At 38.0% G+C, this 21,903-nt stretch overlaps 1 protein-coding gene across 1 annotated transcript in view; it reads left to right on the plus strand.

The window, feature by feature from the left end:
- The window catches only part of ambra1a (autophagy/beclin-1 regulator 1a), a 110,833-nt gene that overhangs the window by 26,235 nt on the left and 62,695 nt on the right, over positions 1–21,903 (plus strand). The window contains exon 10 of the mRNA XM_067419173.1: positions 16,746–16,858. Within this exon, the coding sequence (XP_067275274.1) occupies positions 16,746–16,858 (113 nt within the window). The remainder of the gene's footprint in view (positions 1–16,745; positions 16,859–21,903) is intronic.

The following is a 21,903-nucleotide window of genomic DNA, read 5'->3' on the forward strand; positions in this document are numbered from 1 at the left end:
AGCTTTACTTTTGCTCAAGTGTGGCTTTCAAGTACTTTATCCACCACTGCGTTGAATATACTTTTACATTTGAATCACCGAGTTACTTTCAATAGCTGATTTGCACTATTTTGATAGTTTCTGTAGAAATCATATCTGAAATATAACATTTTTATCTCAATATTACAGAAATAATGAAACTGTGTGGTTGAAAAGACTATTTGTGAAGCGGTTTCATACCTATACATTATAACTTTTCTCTCTGCCTCAGCGGCAGTGCCAAGGTAGAGTTCAATGTTCTGGTGTGATTTTGTTAAATCTTTAATAGACGCAGGTGAATCATTGTCATTTAGGAATGAGATAACTTGGGTGTTTGAATTTAGATTTAGATTGTGATCTTTTAACTATTAATAATCATGCAGCTCTACTGTTGTGTCTACAATGCCTTAATGCATCAACAAAGAGCATTTTAGGGTCAGAGCTGGGTGATTTGCCGATATACACTCACCTAAAGGATTATAAGGAACACCATACTAATACTGTGTTTGACCCCCTTCTCACCTTCAGAACTGCCTTAATTCTACGTGGCATTGATTCAACAAGGTGCTGAAAGCATTCTTTACAAATGTTGGCCCATATTGATTGGATAGCATCTTGCAGTTGATGGAGATTTGTGGGATGCACATCCAGGGTACGAAGCTCCCGCTCCACCACATCCCAAAGATGCTCTATTGGGTTGAGATCTGGTGACTGTGGGGCCATTTTAGAACAGTGAACTCATTGTCATGTTCAAGAAACCAATTTGAAATTATTTAAGCTTTGTGACATGGTACATTATCCTGCTGGAAGTAGCCATCAGAGGATGTGTACATGATGGTCATAAAGGGATGGACATGGTCAGAAACAATGCTCAGGTAGGCCATGGCATTTAAACAATGCCCAATTGGCACTAAGGGGCCTAGTGTGCCAAGAAAACATCCCCCACATCATTACACCACCACCAGCAGCCTGCACAGTGGTAACAAGACATGATGGATCCATGTTCTCATTCTGTTTACGCCAAATTCTGACTCTACCATCTGATTGTCTGAAAAGAAATTGAGACTCATCAGACCAGGCAACATTTTTCCAGTCTTCAACTGTCCAATTTTGGTGAGCTTGTGCAAATGGTAGCCTCTTTTTCCTATTTGTAGTGGAGATTAGTGGTACCCGGTGGGGTCTTCTGTTGTTGTAGCCCATCCGCCTCAAGGTTGTGTGTGTTGTGGCTTCACAAATGCTTTGCTGCATACCTCATTTGTAACAAGTGGTTATTTCGGTCAAAGTTGCTCTTCTATCAGCTTAAATCAGTCGGCCCGTTCTCCTCTGACCTCTAGCATCAACAAGGCATTTTCGCCCAAAGGACTGCTGCAAACTGGATGTTTTTCCCTTTTCACACCATTCTTTGTGAACCCTAGAAATGGTTGTGTGTAAAAATCCCAGTAACTGAGCAGATTGTGAAATACTCAGACTGGCCGTCTGGCACCAACAACCATGCCACGCTCAAAATTGCTTAAATCACCTTTCTTTCCCATTCTGACATTTCCCATTCTATTGTATTTATTTTGTATAGCAAACATATGAGTGTCTTGGGTACAGGCATTAGCGTTTTGTTGTACTTAAAGTTGCAATGAAACTGAATAAATGTAGCATGTCATTTTTACCGGTAGGTTGAGTTACTTTAAGTAAACATTATGAGGCTTTTAAATAATAATAATATATTTTTTTAAAACAGATGTCCTCAAAAAAGTTATCAAAAACTATTCATGAAAATATGAGATTCCACTCCAATCTTCACTCGAATCTTCCACCCTGCCTTAAGTTAATACAATAAGTTGTTGAAAAGTCTGATGTAAGTTTTACATTGTTCAAATTTAATCTGTGGTCATTGAAGCAACATTGTTGAGAAATATAGGATGTATGTGTGTGTTTATTAAATCTTGTTTAACTACAGTTCGGAAGTATGATAAAGCCAGAGCTAGAGGGCCTTAGGATGGAGTGTGTAATGAATGAAGGGGTAGTGATGGAGAACAGTGACCCTCTCTAATTCAGCCCGGCTCTGATCCATTCAGTCCTGCTCCACCCAGTGCTGCAGGCCTGACAGATCCCTCAGGCTCTTATTGTCGGAGAGAAACCCTGTTTATATGGACTTTTCAGAGCATGAAAAACTGTAGCACAGACCCGATTATCTTTAATGGAATGGTCCTTTCACCAGACTCTCTCTCTCTCTCTCTCTTTCTCTTTTCTGCTGAAGAGGCTGGTGAGTATATATGAGGCGTATGACTGAATTCTGCTGCATGGGCAGTTTGGTAATTTATGTTTTGGTGTGTGAAGTAAGTTTTAACCATTTTGAAAAGCCCTGATAATTTTTTTTTCAAGAAGTAACACACTTTTCTTGGTAGTCGTCCTAAATTTAGTAATTGTATTGGGTCATTTATGATGACCTCTTTAGCACACGCACCACATGCCATACAAAGTCTCCCTCGGGTAATCGTTCCTTAAAACACTCAGTAGAGCCGCTCTTAAAACACAGCTGAGTCTATGGAGAGTTCAGGTCAGGTCTCTCTCATTTTCTCTCCCTCACATTTTATCTTGTTTCTTATCTTTGTCTTTATGGGCAGCTCCAGGTAGTGACCTGTTTAGAAAGGTGCAGCATCAGTAATGCCCTTTAGCTGCTCTTTATTCTTTAATATTGGCAACAGACTCAGAAGACAGGGGTCACATATCCCATCATAACTATTATTCTTATTCTAACTATTTTCTTCTACAAGCCTGAAATTAGAAGGAATTGTAATACATTATGAAAAATTCTAAACTTCAATTATTGTTTTGTTTTGTGTGTGTGTTGTGTGTGTGTGTGTGTGTGTGTATATATTACTGTTCCAAAGTTTTAGATCTGTAAATGTGTTTAATGTTTAAAGAAGCCTCTTCTGCTCATCTGCATTTAATTTGATCTAAAATACAGCAAAAACTAATCTTGTGAAATACTATATTAACAATTTAAAATAACGTTTTAAATAACGTTTTCCAATTGAATATTGTAAAATGTAAAGAATTTCTGATGGCAAAGCTGAATTCTCAGCATCATTACTTCAGTCTTCAGTGTCACATGATTTACATTTACACGATCCTTCAGAAATCACTGTATATGCTAACTTGCTGCTCAAGAAACATGTATTATTATCATCAGTGTTAAAAAGGGTTTATAAAAAGGATTTATTAGAAATAAAAATCTTTTGTAATATTATGAATGTCTTTACTTCCAGTTTAATACATCCTTGCTGAATAAAAGTATACATTTCTGTAATTACTTTTCAAAATAAATCTTACTGACCTGACCAAAAACTTTTGAACAGTAGTATTTTAGAAAATGCTGTTCTTTTGGAACTTCTTTCCACATTATTATTAATAATAAGAGTAATTATAATTACCTGGATATTATATTTAATGTATTTTTGTTCAAATGAATAGAGTCTTGGTAATTATAAGAAAACATTCAAAAATGTTACCTGACCCAATTTTTTAAACTGTAGTTTACAACATTTTTGTCATCAGTAATCAATTTGTTTAAAAAAAAAATTGACTATTGTGCTTTTCCGAACATGGTCTATGTTTATTATATTCCCTCTTATAAATCACTTCATCAAATGGAGATGTCTTAAACAAATGTGATGGATACATTTAGACTCAAAGAGAAAACTTGTCTATAACAGCTTTGGTGTGGGGCAAATTATGATTTGCAAGACTGAAGTGACAACATGCTTGATTAACTGATCTATGGGGGTGGGGGTGGGGGGTTCAATTTCAAATGATATTTGCATTTCATCCCTTTGATACTGTCGCCTTTTGAGAGCGGCAGCCTCTGGGTAAAGCGAAAGAGGATGCAGCTTGTCAGATCTGTTCATGCAATCAAAATCTCTCCAGATGACACAGCATTATGACATACTGGGCTGCTGAACTGTATCCAGACAACATTGCAGTGCTCATGCCAGCTGGATTGGTGACTAGTTAACGGTTGTAACAGCTTTCCTGCTTTGTGTGAAAAGGTGCAGACTTGACCTCCTCGGTGCTAACTGCCTGTGCCTGTGAGTGCTGAGATTGTAATTGGTCTTGAGCAGAAGATTAATCAGCCAGCAGGGTGGGAAGCACTGATCCTGACAAGACTCTGAGACCTGTTAAACTAATCATCCAAACTTTTAAATAGTCTCCCAGTGCTTTTGCCTAGTCTAACACTAACACTGTATATTTGAGATTAACAAAATGTGAAGTGAATCCTTACATTAAGAGAATGTGACATGAATTTCAGCTTCTGATGACCTATTCCAAGAACCAAGACCTTTCAGATGGTTGAGGTAGTATGTGTAATGGTGTGTCCTGATGGTTTGTCTTCTGTTCATCCACTTGTGACTCCTTTCTGACAGTGTAACCACCTAGAGAACACATGCTCTCATTTTTGCACTTTGCAGTCCTCTATAAATTAGGCTTATTGAAGCCTTACATTATTGCCGTTTGAGTGCATGTTTGAGAATCATTGATTTTGTTAAAACATTATACACTATATAGTATTTACATATGCCTATTTGCTCATATATTCTTATTTGGCTCAATTTCAGTTTCTCTGTCCCGGAGACGAAACTGAAGCTTTTTTTTTAATAGAATCATATCATCATCAAATTAGTGACACTATGTCTTCCAGTGGAATTGTAACAGTGACTGAATATGATTATTGCACCCATAGTGTTTCAGTTGACTAACAAATGTTTAAATATCAGGTTGGCTTATTTTAGCATTTCAAAACACATTGGGTCTCATTCACCAAGCATACAACAAGTCCCCACAAATTTGTACATGAAATGTGTGGATGAATGATTTTATAAACAAATCACAATTCACCAAAGATTTTGTAAAAAAAAAAAAAAAAAAAAAAAAAAGAAATTGTACATTTAAGAAAAACAACTGAAATCATGCGGACACAAAAATAACTTACTCTGTATGACTTTATAATAGTGTTAAGAAGTTATATTTAATCCTAACATATCGGATATACCCGAATGTACAGCTGGCTAATGCAAGGTTTGTAATCTGGATCTTTATAAAAGGTGTTTATTTTGAGAACTGGTGAGAATGGCACACTTGGCATTGCTCGAGGATCAGGCAAGAGCGCTAGTTTGACGAGAGTGACGAAAGGCTGTAAAGAAACGTGTTTAGGAAAGACCTTTATATGGAGATAGTTTGGGTGTGTTTTATGCAAATAACTAATCTCGTGCACACGGCCGCTCATTTAGAATACTCCACATTCACTAACTTCAGAACGAGGTTAAGAACAACAAATTCATGTGGATATAAACGTTTTGTGAATCAGGTGGAGATTTTTCCAGGAGGAGAAGTTCTCCTGTGCGTACAAATACGAAAGAATCTACGCAATTAGTGAATGAGACCCATTGACTGTTAAAATGCAAATCATTATTAGTATTATGTTAGTTAGGATGGTTCAACCAATTCTGTCAAAAATATTTTCTTATATATCTTTTTCTTATGCTTTTTTCAAAATATCTTTTCCACAAAATAAAGGAATTCATATACAAGTTTGAAATGCATTAGGGGTAAATTATTTAAGTTCAAGTTATGTTATACGGTGTTGTAATATTTTCTTTCTTATTACTATCAATTATCATTATTTATGTCAATGTGTATTATTATTTATGTAATTCGCTTTGGCAATATTGTATTTTTACATTAATGCCAATAAAGCAATCTTGAATTGAATTGAATTGAATTAAATTATGATATTTTTGGATGAACTCTCCCTTTAAAAAACAAGGTGTTGCAGTGAACTTTTGAGCTGGGTGTTTGGAAATACATTTCTATTCTTGGCTGTTTGTTTTTAATTTTTAATCTGTGAATGTGAAAGTGTAAAAGTGACTGAAAATGTAAATTAATGTATCCCCTATTGTCTCTGCGGCCTCTGTCTACCTTATCAAATTCTTCTTAAGCACTCAGCACCCCCATGAGTAAATTTTTTCTGGGCAATTTGTTTTGTGTCTATGAGGAAAACGATGGCTGTGAAAAAGGTTTAGCTCATAACTGCACTGTGACAGATGATAAATACTTAATCCCTCGCCCTCGTCTTACTGCTTTTTGGGAGGGATAAAATTTTCACAAGTGTAGTTAATTTTTGTAAAATCTGTCTATTCCTCATCTGTTCCACCCCACTCCTCTAAACTGTCTCTAAAATAAAACCATGATACAGTAAAATTATTAATTATCTCCTTTGTTTTTGAAGATGACTGTTTCACACGGATGTGGTTTATGTGTCTGTCATATTAATGACTTCAAAAGTGACAGTTCACCCAAAAATGAAATGTATGTAATTAATGACTCACCCTAATGTCGTTCTACACCCGTTAGATCTACGTTCATCTTCTGAACACAGTTCAATATATTTTATATTTAGTCCGAGAGCGCATGCAAGTGTATGCACACTTTACTGTCCATGTCCAGAAAGGGAATAGAAACATAATCATAGTAGTCCATATGTGACGAGTCCATAAAATTCATCGAAAATACATTTTGGTCCAAAAATCCCAAAAATTAAGACTTTATTCAGCATTGTCTTCTCTTCCCGGTTTGTTTTCAATCCTCAAATAAAGATTCAAACGGTTGTGAATCGATTCATGATTCGGATCACCAGTGTCACGTGATTTCAGCAGTATGACACGTGATCTGAATCATAAATCGATACGCTGATTCATAACCGTTTGAATCTTTTTTTGGGGATTGAAAAAAAATATACCATTTTAAATGTGTTAACTGTCACTTTTGTCATATATATATATATATATATATATATATATATATATATATATATATATATATATATATATATATATATATATATATATATATATATATATATATATATATAGAAAGAGAAAATATATTAAATTGATCAAAAGTGACAGTTAACTCACATTCACCTAAAGGATTATTAGGAACACCATACTAATACTGTGTTTGACCCCCTTTCGCCTTCAGAACTGCCTTAATTCTACGTGGCATTGATTCAACAAGATGCTGAAAGCATTCTTTAGAAATGTTGGCCCATATTGATAGGATAGCATCTTGCAGTTGATGGAGATTTGCACATCCAGGGCACGAAGCTCCCGCTCCACCACATCCCAAAGATGCTCTATTGGGTTGAGATCTGGAGATTGTTGGGCCATTTTAGTACAGTGAACTCATTGTCATGTTCAAGAAACCATTTTAAAATTATTCAAGCTTTGTGACATGGTGTATTATCCTGCTGGAAGTAGCCATCAGAGGATGGGTACATTGGTCATAAAGGGATAGACATGGTCAGAAACAATGCTCAGGTAGGCTGTAGCATTTAAACAATGCCCAATTGGCACTAAGGGGCCTAAAGACTGCCAAGAAAACATCCCCCACACCATTACACCACCATCACCAGCCTGCACAGTGGTAACAAGGAATGATGGATCCATGTTTTCATTCTGTTTATGCCAAATTCTGACTCTACCATCTGAATGTCATCAGATCAGGCAACATTTTTCAGTCTTTAATCTCTAGCATCAACAAGGCATTTCGCCCACAGGACTGCCGCATACTGGATGTTTTTCCCTTATCACTCCATCCTTTATAAACCCTAGAAATGGTTGTGCGTGAAAATCCCAGGACCATATTGTGAAATACTCAGACTTGGCAATTTCCCCGTAGCCCTTTCCAGCCTTGTGGAGGTGTACAATTTTGTTTCTAGTGTCTTTGGACAGCTCTTTGGTCTTGGCCATGTTAGTAGTTGGATTTTTACTGATTGTATGGGGTGGACAGGTGTCTTTATGCAGCTAACGACCTCAAACAGGTGCATCTAATTTAGGATAATAAATGGAGTGGAGGTGGACATTTTAAAGGCAGACTAACAGGTCTTGGAGGGTCAGAATTCTAGCTGATTGACAGGCGTTCAAATACATATTTGCAGCTGTATCATACAAATAAATAGTTTTAAAAATCATATATTGTGATTTATGAATCTTTCCCTCATGATTTCAAAGTGGGAGAACTTGCAAAATAGCAGGGTGTTCAAATACCTATTTTCCGCACTGTATATATGCTGTTGAACTTTCTATTCATTAAACAATCCTGGTGGGGGTGGGAGTGGGAGTGGGGTGGGGTCAGTCAATATTAATAGCATTGCATCCTTCATATCTCCAAAAAGTCTTGTACACAAAAAAAGAGTGCAGTGGACAGAGCTAAAGAGACACACCACACACACACTTATGACAAACACATGCACACACAATTCATCCGTGGCATTATCCGTGGATATGTTCATGTTGTACCTGTTAACTGTCACTGGCCCACCGATAGGCCCATTTGCCAGGGCATGTTTAAAACAATTATATTCTATATTTATCCTGATGTAATGTTGACAAATTATATATCATTCGAAAGCTTACCAACTCAAGATTCATCCTGTGAAAACCGTTTTTTTAAATCGGACCTTACATTACCATGGAAACGGTGCTCTAAATGATTCTAGCGGGCTCCTCCCCAAGTGGCATTGTCACGTTTCATATTTATTTATAGGGTAACTAAACCCTAAACCAACTTTTTTGAGTTAATGATCTGCATGACTGGGGCTTTATTAATGCTGTTTATTGATTAGAGTACATATTTTGACATTTGGGTATAAAGTGTTTTAATTCTATAAAATATGGTGTAAAAACGTCTTAGTGCTGCCCTCTTAAAGGGTTACTTCACCGCTTTTTCATATTAAACTATGTTATTCCCACTATGTTATCAACTAAAACGAGTTGATACATACCTCTCTCGTCTCAGTGCGTGCACTTAATCTCTCTGACGCACGGTGATGATCTGATAGCATTTAGCTTAGCCCACTAAGCCCAGTTCATTCACTATGGAACCAAACAGAGAACAAGTTAGAAGTACCAAACACCTCCATCTTTTCCCTATTTAAATACAGTTACACGAATAGTTGAACGATCAAGTATGGTGACAAAATAAAACGTGGTACTTCTCTAATCGGATTAAAAAGGAGAACTATAATTATGGCGGATTAGCACTTCTGAGAGTACTTCGGCTCGGCGCAGTAAAAAGTCCCGGTCGAAACATCTTTCCTCACATCTCCCCCTCACTCTCTCATTTCTGTCAATAGGGAGATGTGAGGGAAGATGTTTCGGCCGGGACTTTTTACTGCGCCGAGCCGAAGTACTCTCAGAAGTGCTATTCCGCCATACATTATAGTTCTCCTTTTTAATCTAATTATAAACGCGCCACGTTTTATTTTGTCACCATACTTGATCGTTCAACCACTCATGTAACTGTATTTAAATAGGGGAAACGTGGAGGTGTTTGGTACTTCTAACTTGATCTCTGTTTGGTTCCATAGTGAATGAACTGGGCTTAGGGAGCTAAGCTAAATGCTATCAGATAGTCACTGCGTGTCAGAGAGATTAAGTGCACGCACTGTTAACTCGTTTAAGTTAAGGGAATAACATAGTTTAGTATGAAAAGGCAGTGAAGTATCCCTTTAAGGTTGAACGATAGCTACTGCAGTTGAATTTTCCTATTGGACGTTGTGGTACTTCGTGAGTAGGATGGTACTTCCAACGGCTCACTATCCACGCCCCTGGCACGAGCTCACGACGCCCTGAGAAATGTTTTCCCGTGATCACATGATGAGAAAGGCTTCAGTCCAGTATGAGCGCTCATGTTAAATGAAGTAGAAACATTATGAATGAAACTTTCTCTTTACTTGCTTTCAACATCCTAATGAAGAAAATACAGATAAATAATGCATTTGTAAGTACATGTTAAGCTTTTCTTCTGATATTTTTGCCGCCCGTCATGTCTACAGATAATTTTCATACCTCAGACGCTTTCAGACAAACCCTGACACAAATGGTTGCCGTGGTAACGATGTGCTAGACTGCTGGCACGTAGTCAAACTTTTATTTAACCCCTTAAGTGTCACTGGCCCACCGGTGGGCGCATTTGCATGAGGAGTATTTAATATGAGGAAATCTGTTGTAATAGGCTATTAGGTTTGAAGTTATTGGTCCTGCGCTTTTTTAGTGGCATTCAGTATAAGGATATGGCTGTTCAGTGTTCATAGATTAGTTAGTGATCTCATTCTCTCTTGCGCTGCTGCTTCGCTAGCATGAATGAATGAATGAAAGCATCGTTGGCATCGGGAGTTAAAGCAGTTTGAGCCAACAAACTCTGTGTCTACAGACATTTCACCCTCCTCCACTTCAGGTGAAGGTGGTGGAGAAAAGTCCTCTACTTTAGATGACTGCTCTGTTGCAAAACTACTGTCCTCACTCCAGTCACTATCCATCTTTGCGAGTCTGACAAACAAGTTGTCACTATGTGTCTCAGGTGCAACCCCAAATCCAACCCTCCAACCCCCCAATCCCCCCCCCCCGCTCAGCCCCGCCCTCGTCTCGTCCCCTCTGTCTGTCTTTTGCATAGACCGTAAAAAAATATGGACGACTCGACATCATCCGTTTCCGCTTGCCATCTTTGAAGCTTTCAGGCGGGGGTGCACGGCGCTGACATCTTGGGACCGAGTCTGCGCAGTAGCGATTTCGGGACCGGAGTTGCGCAGTAGAGCGCAGGAAGTAGAGCAGGAAGTACAGCTGCGATATCAAAAGCCCGCCCACACTCACGCAGATGCAGAACAATTAATTATGTTGGTGTGAAATAAACAGTTATGGAAATGTAGAAATTAAAGCTAAAGCTCCAATCTGCTCCCAAAAATTCCGAAAAAAGTCCGTTAGTGCCTCAGTGACAACTTCACTCAGAGAAGACGTCAGTCTCAGCTAGGGATGCGCGGTGTACCGGTACTGGAAAAATACCGGTATATATTTTATTTAAAACGGTACGATATCATGATTTCGCACATTTCGGTATATGCTGCTGTTCCGAAGTTCACCGCTAGATGGCAGCGCGCTACCCTCAGCGGCAAATGTGACAACAACACATAGATGAACAAGATGGATAAAGCAGTTGAATCTCACTCAAGATGCCCAAAACGAATTAATGAAGAGAGGGGTAGAAGTTAAATTTGTAATTACTTTGCTTATAAAACTGATAAAGAACCATCAAACCTAGCCAAGAAGCATCTGTCACTATTCTGACTTCTTAAGAGATCGACAGGTCAGTGAATCATTCAAACCATCTCATTTAGACATTTATTTTCTTTTTACACTGATCAACGCGCACACATAGCCTAACATAAGATTGAATATATCTCCAGCTTTCAATTCAACCAATGACATTTAGATCTCATTAAATTTTCATGTGTATTATTGCACTGACTAACGTTATTTACATTCGCGTTAGACACAACCGACTGTGTTTATGTGAATACTCACTAATTCTCACATTTTTACATAATTTTGTGTATTGGACTGTTGAAGGAAACAATTTGTAATGTGCGAGCTCTAAGTTACAGGCGTGTGTGTGTGTGTGTGTGTGTGTGTGTGTGTGTGTGTCGTATGAGCTCATATCTCCTGTAACTGTTATTAAGAAATGCTATAAAATCGCTTGAATGTTCAAATGATTTCCGTTATCCATCCCGAGACGAACGTGAAATGTTGAATCGGATAATGCAGATTGCTTTAGTGTAGGTGTGATGTCTTTTGAAACCAGAAGCAATTTGCTAATTTTTTTGCTGCAATTATTTCTCACAAAACAGTTTTTTAAATGACTGATTTGATGTGATAATCTTTGCTGATATTTTACTAATAAACATTTGTGGTAATTTTCCACTTTATAAACTCAAAACTTGCATAATTGTACTCATGCTCGTACAATATACCCGCGCCAATATCCGACCGTGTGGTATCGTTTTAATATCGGTACTTCGGTATTAAATTGTGGTACCATACCGAAGCCAAAATTCAATGATAACTGCCTTCAATGACATAAACTAACTTTGGGGAAAAAATATTTGAAGTGTAATTTTATTGTTTAGTTTGTCTCGCGTCCATTAGAGAAAACAGAGGGGCGGCTATACTGGGACCGGTCACCGGGGCGGCGATCGAGGCACGAAAGCTTCAGTAAATTAGAGGGAGACTGCAGGCTTGGTCTTTTGCAGCATTTTTCAAAAATTGCCAGAGGGCGGAGTTAGGCTGTGAACAGGGGTTTAGTTACCCTTTAACTACTTTATAATAAAAACCTTTTCTAATCTTGACAAAACACATATCGTCGGAAAGGTCTGAGTCTCACGGTTCTAAATCTGCAAGCTGTTTTGTGATATTTGGAGAAAAATACATACATTTGACATAGGAAATTGCATTAAAAAATCAATGGAATTTCAATTACACCCAGTGGCTATTTGTGGTACAGCGCCTAAACAAAATCTCATGGGAACTTCAATTTTATGACATCAACTTCAAATTTGGGACACAAATTTATTAGACATATGGATTTCATTTGATTGTAATTTCAGAGTACAAATTATTTTGTAACATATATATTGTATATTAAACATTAAATAACTAGTACAGTATATTATATTTACAGTAAATTTAAACTTCCATAACTTTTTTTATACTTAATTTTTTAAAAGATTTCACTTGAGTTATACTCTGCTGACTGTCTTCTTTAAAGTTCACACTCCTTGCTATTTTTGGGGGTTTCCGTCTGGATTTGGTCTACCCAAATTGAAAAGCTTCCCATATACACACATACAGTGGTTCAAAATGTTGGTGTCATTTTACAGGAAACCCTTTGAAGTTACATAAAACACTGCTAAAAGGGACACACATGTAAGTATATGTTGTATAAGCTGTAATAACCCCCCAAAAAAGTAGGCGCTTTTTTAATTTTTTCCCCATAAATTAATTTTTGAAAGTGTGTCAAGGACCCTGCAGACAGTTTGGGCTGTTTCCACTAAATTACAGAAAATAGTGGAAAAAAGAAGTTTGTCTGTGTCATGTTGTATGACAGATTTATTCAAATGGGTCTGAAGGGATGACCCCCCTTTTTTCCTCCTTTTTCCCCCTTTCCCCCCTCCCCCAACCCTGCTTCTCCCCTCCACCACCCCCTCCCACCACCATATACAGTGATATAAATGCAATATCCCAGTGTCATTAAATTAATTATACATGCTGGAAGCATGGGGAGTTATAACAGCTTACACAACATATACTTATATGTTTATCACTTTTAGCAGTGTTTTATGTAACTTTAAAGGGTTTCCTGTAAAATGACACCAACATTTTGAACCAAGATCACTGTATGTGTGTATGGGAGGCTTTTCAATTTGGGTAGGCCAAATCCAGGCGGAAATGACATCAAAGTAATTTAGTGTAAATAAATTACTTTGTGTAAAACAAATGCCAAAGTGATAGCCTAGAAATCTAGACGCACCCTAGCGGCAGCACATTTAATTTGCCCGCAAGTGTGGTCTAGCAACTCTCAATTCCTATCTGAGCTGTATTCCTCAGAATCTGGACGGCCCAATCACATCGTGTAGGTAGGCTATAGAGTCGGCGGGCGGGGCCATAATGACAACGCCGAGTTGCGTTTGCGTGCTTCTAGTAACACAGTCTTCTAGTAAACACAGAAACTGGCGAACGGCGGCGGTCTTTCAAATCAGCTCTGCCCGCGCCTCCGGAAGACTTGGAGTTAAGCTTTCCTCTGAGAAAAGAACAAAGAGCGGCACTGAAGTCATTCTTAAAAAGGGAAGATGTGTTCGGAGTTTAGCCGACCGGATACGGCGAATGTTTAATCAGTCAGCAAGCTCCCCTTCACCGTCGTTGCTCCGGTTTGTGTACCGTATCCTATCGTGTGCAGAGAGAGTTTGAAAGACAACCGTTTATCCCGCCCCTCAGATTGAGCCCTGTCTATGGTGAGTTTCCAGACCAAACATCTTGATGTGGGTCTGGCTTGTCAGGCTACCAAAGTGATGCATATCTCCAGAAAGTAGAGACTCTAAGCTTTCAAATGGTACCACATATGACATCATAGCTCCTCCAGAGCCATTTCAAATGGAAAGTAAATACATGACAATGTACCCTGTACAGGGTCCACGGTAGCCTGACGTGGTCATACTCAATTCTAGTCAGAATATGAGTCTAAAACTGCTCCATTGGGCTGTGATTATGGGGTGTGTTTCAACCGGAAGACCGCCGCCGTTCGCCAGTTTCTGTGTTTACTAGAAGCACGCAAACGCAACTCGGCCGTTGTCATTATGGCTCCGCCCGCCGACTCTATACACTATGTGGTTGGCCCGTCCAGAGTGAGGGGATTACAGCTCAGAAGGGTATTGAGAGTTCCTAGACGACACTTGCGGGCAGATTAAATTTGCTGCCGCTAGGGTGCGTCTAGATTTCTAGGCTAGAAGGTGAATGCATATACAAACAAGCTCTCCGTTTAGGATTCAAACAAATATAATCCAAGCCCCTTTGATGACGTGCATGATTACGTTACTGTTTATCATCTGTCCGTCATCGTCTAAAGCCCGCCCTGATGATTTCATTAGTCCAAACAGTTTCTGTTCGGGGATAATCACTCCTCTATGGAGCAAGGCCAGACCGAACTGCCCGACCTAAAATTTTTGTGGGCGGGGTAAGTTCGGCTGGCATCCAGGCTAGGTCCACAGAGTTTAAGTGGTTAAAATATATGTCTATAATTCTAAAGCATTCTTGTTTGCAACCATTTAAGTTTGGATAGTGAATTTTCAAGTATATTTTCAAAAAGGTCTTTTTTTTTGACAGATAACAGGTTCAATTATATGCACTTATGACTGCCAAAACAAAACACTGACATTTTATGGAGTTTTGACTCGTGACTGGGAACAAACAAACAAACACTTTTTTGGGAAATTAAACAAGGATGTCTTTCCCTTCCCTTCCTTTATCTTTACCAGAAACACACTTCTTCAGTTTCATTGTTGATGTTGTGGTCTAAAAAGAAAGCACTGCTGACAGCTCCCGTAACCCAAGCGAAGCACGTTGATGGGCGCGCTCTCGCACACACTCTTCCTGGAGAACTGCCCATACAAGGAATTCCACCCACTTTGAAACCTTTCCAAAACTTATTTGACTACAGAAGGAGTGTGACACAGAAATACTGTCTCATATGTCCAACTAATTTTTTTTAAATTTTGGCCATGTTTACCATGAGCATCCAAATGTCTTTAATGTCACTGTCTTTAACAGTGTAAATAAGACAGAATGCACAAAATAGCATTAAAATTATTTTAAATGATTTCTGAAGGATCATGTGACACTGAAAACTGTAATGATGCTGAAACTTCAGCTTTGCCTTCACAGGAATAATTGACATTATATTTAAATTACAAATTACATGTATTATATAGAAAAACATTTATTTTAAATTGTAAAAATATTTCACAGTTTTACGTTTTTTTTTTTACAGTTATTAAATAAATGCAGCTTTTGTAAGCATGAAGGAGAATTTAAAAAAATATTTAAAATGATTACTGACACCATACATTTGATGGGTAGTGTAAATTACAATTGCTATTATTTATACAAAGCAAACTTTGTTATCTAACATAGCACTCTTAGATGTGTTATAATTCAGGTTAGGTTTAGTGTAAAGTCCATATCATTCGGTCTCCCAAAGGGTCTTTTATAGTGAGAGGAGCTCTCCAGCTCATTAGTCCATGGCTGTTACAGCAGCTCCTGAAAGCCCGTCTGAATGCCAGCTCGCTGCACCTGGGTTTCTGTGGGCCGTAATGGGCAGACAGCAGAATGCAGGGGGAAGCTGCGTAATAGATATTTATGTCTGCATTACGTCTCCTTGAGTTCAGGTCATAACAGGCAAATCTAATCTGTTGGTCAGGCCCAGGATCGACCCTCTACTGGCAAATGGACCTCTAAGTGTACTGTTTGGCCAAAGCCTTCCCTCTTCCCTCCTGTAATTATGGTGACAGGGCTGAGCACTGTAGAGGACAGCCTGACATTTCCTTGTTTACTTCAGAGAAGAGTTATGTTGCAGGCAGAGACCTGTATTAAATTCAGTGGCGAGTTTGTCGTCTGATTTGCTAAGTGCCCAGAGTGTAATATGGTTTATTTAACCATTGAGGGACTCTTTATGGAAGAAGTTAGTGTAGATAGATGAGATTCCTGAGGCAAAACAAGGCTTAAATGTTATTGTCTGCATCAGATGCAGAAGAGGATTTGTAGATTTATTAAATAGTAAGATAAATCTTTTGCCTGATTTTTACTTTTCATCTGCTATCTCTAACCTAAAAAAAATGTACAGTGGGTTTGACCAGTATTAGTAGGGCCCATGTTATTAATTTGACTCTGTTCTGCTTGAGTGTTCAGTGCCTTGGGGTTGCACTCTGAGATTCCATGTAAACCGCAACAAAACACAACAGTCTCTTTAGTTGAATGCTGTTACATTTTTCTTGTTCTTGTAATCTGCTGTTGCTACTTTTGCTGTCAGATACACGTTACCGTTCAAAAGTTTGGGGTTTTCAGATTTATTCATGTTTTTGAAAGAAGTCTCTTATGTTCCACAAGGCTGCATTTTATTAGTAAAACAGTAATATTGTGAAATATTAAAACTTTATATTTTAGAATCCAAAGATTTGAATGGTAGAGTTAGGAATATGAATTATTAAACATGGAAATAATGACTGATTGAGGATTTTTTTTAAATTGCTGTATCAGTAATCATGTGACTAATTTTTATTTGTGTGTGTTTTAAGGTGCTGTAATCGGCGATGGTCAATCTGCAGTAGCCAGCAACATCGCTAACACAACCTATCGTCTGCAGTGGTGGGACTTCACCAAATTCAACTTACCCGAAATCAGTAATGGTGAGTGGTTGAAAGGATATATCAAAGCCATTAATTGCAAACGGATGCATTTTCAGAGATTGTGGGAAAATCAATGCACTGGTTGTCTACAAAGTTTTTTTTTTTTTTTCTTTATTCTTTATTCCAGTTATTAACCATATATAACTGCCTAAATTGTCAATCACAGGGCAGATCATAGTCTAAAGCCCTATTCAGATAGTGATTATTTCTCGTGGGGTCGTAAGGTATTTTCATTGTTTACAGTGGCTAGTCTGTGATTTTATTGCTGTCCGAATCCAGAATGTCACTGTTTTTTCTCCCACCAACCACGTAAATAACCCCAGCCAAATTACCTACTGTTTCTTTGTAAATACCAAGATTGTGTGGTAATGCAATTGCCATCCGAATCCACATCTTTGAGTTTTCAAGAAGCTCAAGATTGCTTCAAAATTAACTGTTTATGTCCTTTTTGACCACTGCCGAGCACCGTATCATTGCACTTCGCTGTAATTTGGATGTATTTTAAAGATCTATAGCCTACATTTTTATTACTGAAGTGTTGGAAAGTGTTTACAAGACTAATGTTTCAACACCGCTCAAAAAGAGAAAGAGAAGAAAAACATGTACACATTTGAAATGAGCCATTATTACGGCAGTAATTAATGTTATATAGGTTACATTTGCAGCATTGTATTAACTATCTTCCTAATTTTAAACAGGAGATTTAAATAATTCAATAATTAATAATTTCCTATTACTAAATTAAATATAATTTTATTCTCAGTATTACAAGCATATGACATTTTTACAGCAGACAATCATTTGAGTGACCACGTGAGCAGTGTTCCCAGGTGCACAGGATCACAAAACTCCCTCCTCCACCATGAATACATCACCATCCGTATGCACAAGTTTTATTACTGAGGTGGCATGCAAAAAGTTTTTACGGAAGTCCACATGTGAAACAATTACCTTCCCAATAGGGCTTAAGAGACTGAATTTTGCTTTTAAACAGCAGAATAATCAATAAAAACATGCAATTCCTTTCATTGAATTGTGAAGTGTTTAAAATTTTCAATGGTGTTTTTTGTGAGATTTTCCAGAAAGGCATGTTTTTCTGAGATTTAATATTTGCTGTGTGCCCATCCACCTGAACAGAAATACAAAATGCCTTAATACCCCACAGTTTTGAAGCAATCGTTGTGAGGGGAAAGGCTGCACCATGATAGAGAGTAGCTGTAGAGCAAGGTAATAGTGAGCACTCCACTGAGCACAAGAGTGCCAGCTGATGGAGGGCAGATGCCATGGACAGGAGAGGAAATTGGTCACATATTAGAGTTATTTTCTTGCCCGCCTCTCTCTTTCTCTGTCACGATGAGCGTTACTGGAAGCTCTTGGCGATTACCCAGGGCTGATTACAAGATTGCAGTGTGATTCTTGTAATCTGGGCTTGATCTCACACCTGGAAGCACTTAGGCACTAACATCTGTTCAGCCTGTGAGAATCTTCAATATCTCAGAAAACAAAGGTTAGCATCCCTCAGGGCATGTACACATAGCCAAATATACATGAGAAAATTAGTGTTTTGAATGCTGTGCTTGTTGCGGTATGGAAGTAAAAGTCAATCCTTAAATTCATTTTGACCTTCACTTATCTCTTAACCCAGTTGTGCCAGACTTGCTGGGGGTCTGTTGACGGATGTGGATTGAGAGTTTTATTTGTCAGTTCTGTTGAAGACCCAGTCATTCTTAAATACTGAGATCTCCCAAAAAACAAGGCAATAAAAATTGATATGAGTTTAGTAAGCACTTTTGTTATAGGCTATAGTACTATTGTAATATACAACAGAAATGAGACAAAACAGCACTGCATATCATGCTTGCAGAAATGCATCCCAGTGTCAGTTGGGTAAAGTTCAATCAGATGGCTTTTTTTAGAGGACAATAAATATTTTGTTAGGTTTTTGTTAAAGCTGTTCAAACACACAACTGTTTGAGGTATCCCCCTACACTACCTGAATTGTTGAATCCCTTGCCCCAAACACCCTGGAAAAAGTCTCTGGCTTTGCAATATCCTGCAAAATATGTGTTGCTGTGGCTTATCCTTTTAATAATTAAGTACCCCAAAGAAAAGAAGATAGAAAGATTTGCCGTACAACACTTTTTCCAGAACCCAAGGGTTAATTCTAATTGGTTGTGCTCTTCTCCTGTTATTTTTTCTGTTCCATGTAAAGGAGAAGTCATGAGTGTCCCAATGAGTGATCAATGGAAGTGTTCTCAGACAAATTAGAATGCTGGCCTGTTCACACTAAGAATTAATTCAGACCATTGTTACAATAATGACACTGTGGAGTGATATAGTTGGAATCACTTTCAGAGCAATTTTTTTCCTACTTTAATGTGTTTTTCAATTATGTATTTTCACAGTTTCAGAGATAAATTCCCCCAGTAGTCAATTATTTTATTCCTAAAATGACATTTTAAACCACCAAAATGGCATATTCAAGCCTTAATAAAATAGCTTGCTTGTTACTCTACACCAGGGGTCCTCAATCTCGGTCCTGGAGGACCACTGTCCTGCAGAGTTTAGCTCCAACCCCAATCAAAACACACCTGAAACAGCTAATCAGTGCCCTTGCTTCATTTAGTATACGTGGTTTTGTGAATATGTAAATGATCCCCACCTCCACTTGCTCGCACCAGCACAGAAAACCACTCGTTGAAGATCACTCGTTGATGTGATTGGTTACAAGGTAGTTTGTGATGTCAGAAACACCAGTGATTTCAAAGTTTTTGAGACCGACTTTGGCTCACTGTAGTTTTAAGAAGAAAATACTCAGCAATTGTGTTGACTCATGAATTTGCACATGGTTTGTCTAAAAACATATAAAATATTTAAAACACAGACATAAACAACATAAAAAACTTGATTTTCACCACAGGGGGACTAAGTGAAGTGTACACTTGTAATAAAGAGATCATTATCGTCCGTTGGTTATCACACCATGAAGTGTAGTTATTTTAGTTATTGTTATAGTTTTCATTCTTGCTGTAAACAGGTAGCCTGGCTCCGCCCTCCTACATACTTCCGCTCAATTTTCATTTTCCTTCAGTACTCCGTCTGGGATTGTGGTATTCTCTGGTTTTTATTCTCCGCCTCCAATCAGCGAACAGAGGGAGTGGCTGAGAATGATGACATTGATGTCGTGCACTAGTTTGAGATGACACGTCACAACCAAACGTTAGCGAATGGTTATGGCAGATCCAGATTGGCAGATATTTTTATTCAATATATTTTGATCCAATGTTTTTAAACTTCAGCAGAGTACTTTAAGGAAATTAACACTTGTCAATGGAGAGCGGCCAGACTCTCTGTACAAATGAAATGTATGAGAGTCTGGTAGGAGCAGACTAGTAAACAGGCCCTTATGGCCATGAAAACCACAGCACAGTACTGTAAACTGTAGTATAAATTGTTGTAGTGCTTTCAACATGAGACATTTTTTTGAATATTTTATTTAAAATTGGTAACCAAGTTGAGTTACAGTAGAGTAGATTTTAAAGCAGATTGATCCCCACAGCTTGTAGAGTGACTTTGAGTGAAATGTTAACCGACATTGATCACAGATTAGTAATGTCACAGAAGTATTGTATCTTTTGTAATCTAAAGAAGAAGAAAGCCTACAGTTGTTAGATATCAGAGCACATAGGATCAGATATATACAGGAGCACTAAAGTAAATGGCAGGAGGTAGAGCTGTATCAAGTCAGCTGAGCAGAAAACTGACCCCCTGGCCAGAAACCCTCTTCACTTCCCAGCAGGCTGCTGCCACCGCTCTGCAGAGGCCTGAGTGCATTCTTCTGTCCACCCACAGTACACATTCCCTCTGGTACATCAGTCCAGTCTAATTACTAATACAAGAAATCAAATAAATTGTGCTATTGATTTTAGAGCCCATTAGAAGTTCATATATTGTGCAGCAGTCATATCACAGAGTAATTCTTAAACAGCTCATGCTCAGTATGTGGAAGCTCATTGTTCTAGAAAACACTTTATATTGAAACCTTTCCATTAGACACGCTCTTGCCATAGCTTTTTATTAAGTATGACTGGGCTTTTGAGAATTTTTGTTTTGTTTTTGGGTGGCCAATGTGATTCTTTCCTCTATAATTATTTTAATGCAGTCTGGTCTAATTGTAAAAAAAGAAAAGAAAAGAAAAAAGCACTTAATCTTCTTAAAATGTACTTGTACTTGCTTTAATTATGTGCTCTGGCTTAAACATCACAAAATCATTTTGTTACATTAATAAAGAACTTTTTCCATCCAGAAATTGTAGAAAAAAATAGCTTTTCAGACTTCAGGCTATAATCATTAGTGTGAAATGTTTCAGATTTTTAGGCCATATGAGAAATAATTATTTGCTCTGTGGATGATTGATGCTCTATCTCAAATGTTGGCAGTAATAGAAGTTGATTTGAATCTGAGAGGCATTTGCTTTTGTGTCCTTGTGATCATGATAATGTAGCTGCAGGTCTTTGATCTAAACCTTGTAAAGACGTGAGACCTGGCCAGTGTAATATAATGAAAGCGCTCTGTCTGGAGGTACACCCCTGCCCATAACCTAACATCTTTTTTAGTATGCTGCAACATTATGTGGTAGTATGGATTGGTTTGTGTTATTTTGGGAACAGATCTGTACCCAGTAGTGTATACCCAGCTAAATCTGACAAAACCACCTTTTAGTTATTCAGTATTATGGACATCTCTATTATGATATCACTGGTTAATGGTAAGAGAATACAGACAGTATTCGAGGCGCTACTGTAAATGTCTTTTTTAACAGGACTTTTCAACAGTCACACCTGTCAATAAATGCAGTTGTCAATCCCAGAAATTGACTTTGTGAATGTCGCGATTGTGATTTGGTTGGAATAGCACTGGTGATGATATAGTTTAATTCCACGACGAAGCTGTAGTCATCTTGTTGGTAGTGTAAAAAAAAGGCAAATGTGATGAACCCCTATAGGGATTAATTCCAAGTAGGAAGAAAACCAAGATGGACACTT

Source organism: Pseudorasbora parva, chromosome 1 (genome assembly GCF_024679245.1).
Source record: "Pseudorasbora parva isolate DD20220531a chromosome 1, ASM2467924v1, whole genome shotgun sequence".
In the NCBI taxonomy this organism is placed as follows: domain Eukaryota; kingdom Metazoa; phylum Chordata; class Actinopteri; order Cypriniformes; family Gobionidae; genus Pseudorasbora; species Pseudorasbora parva.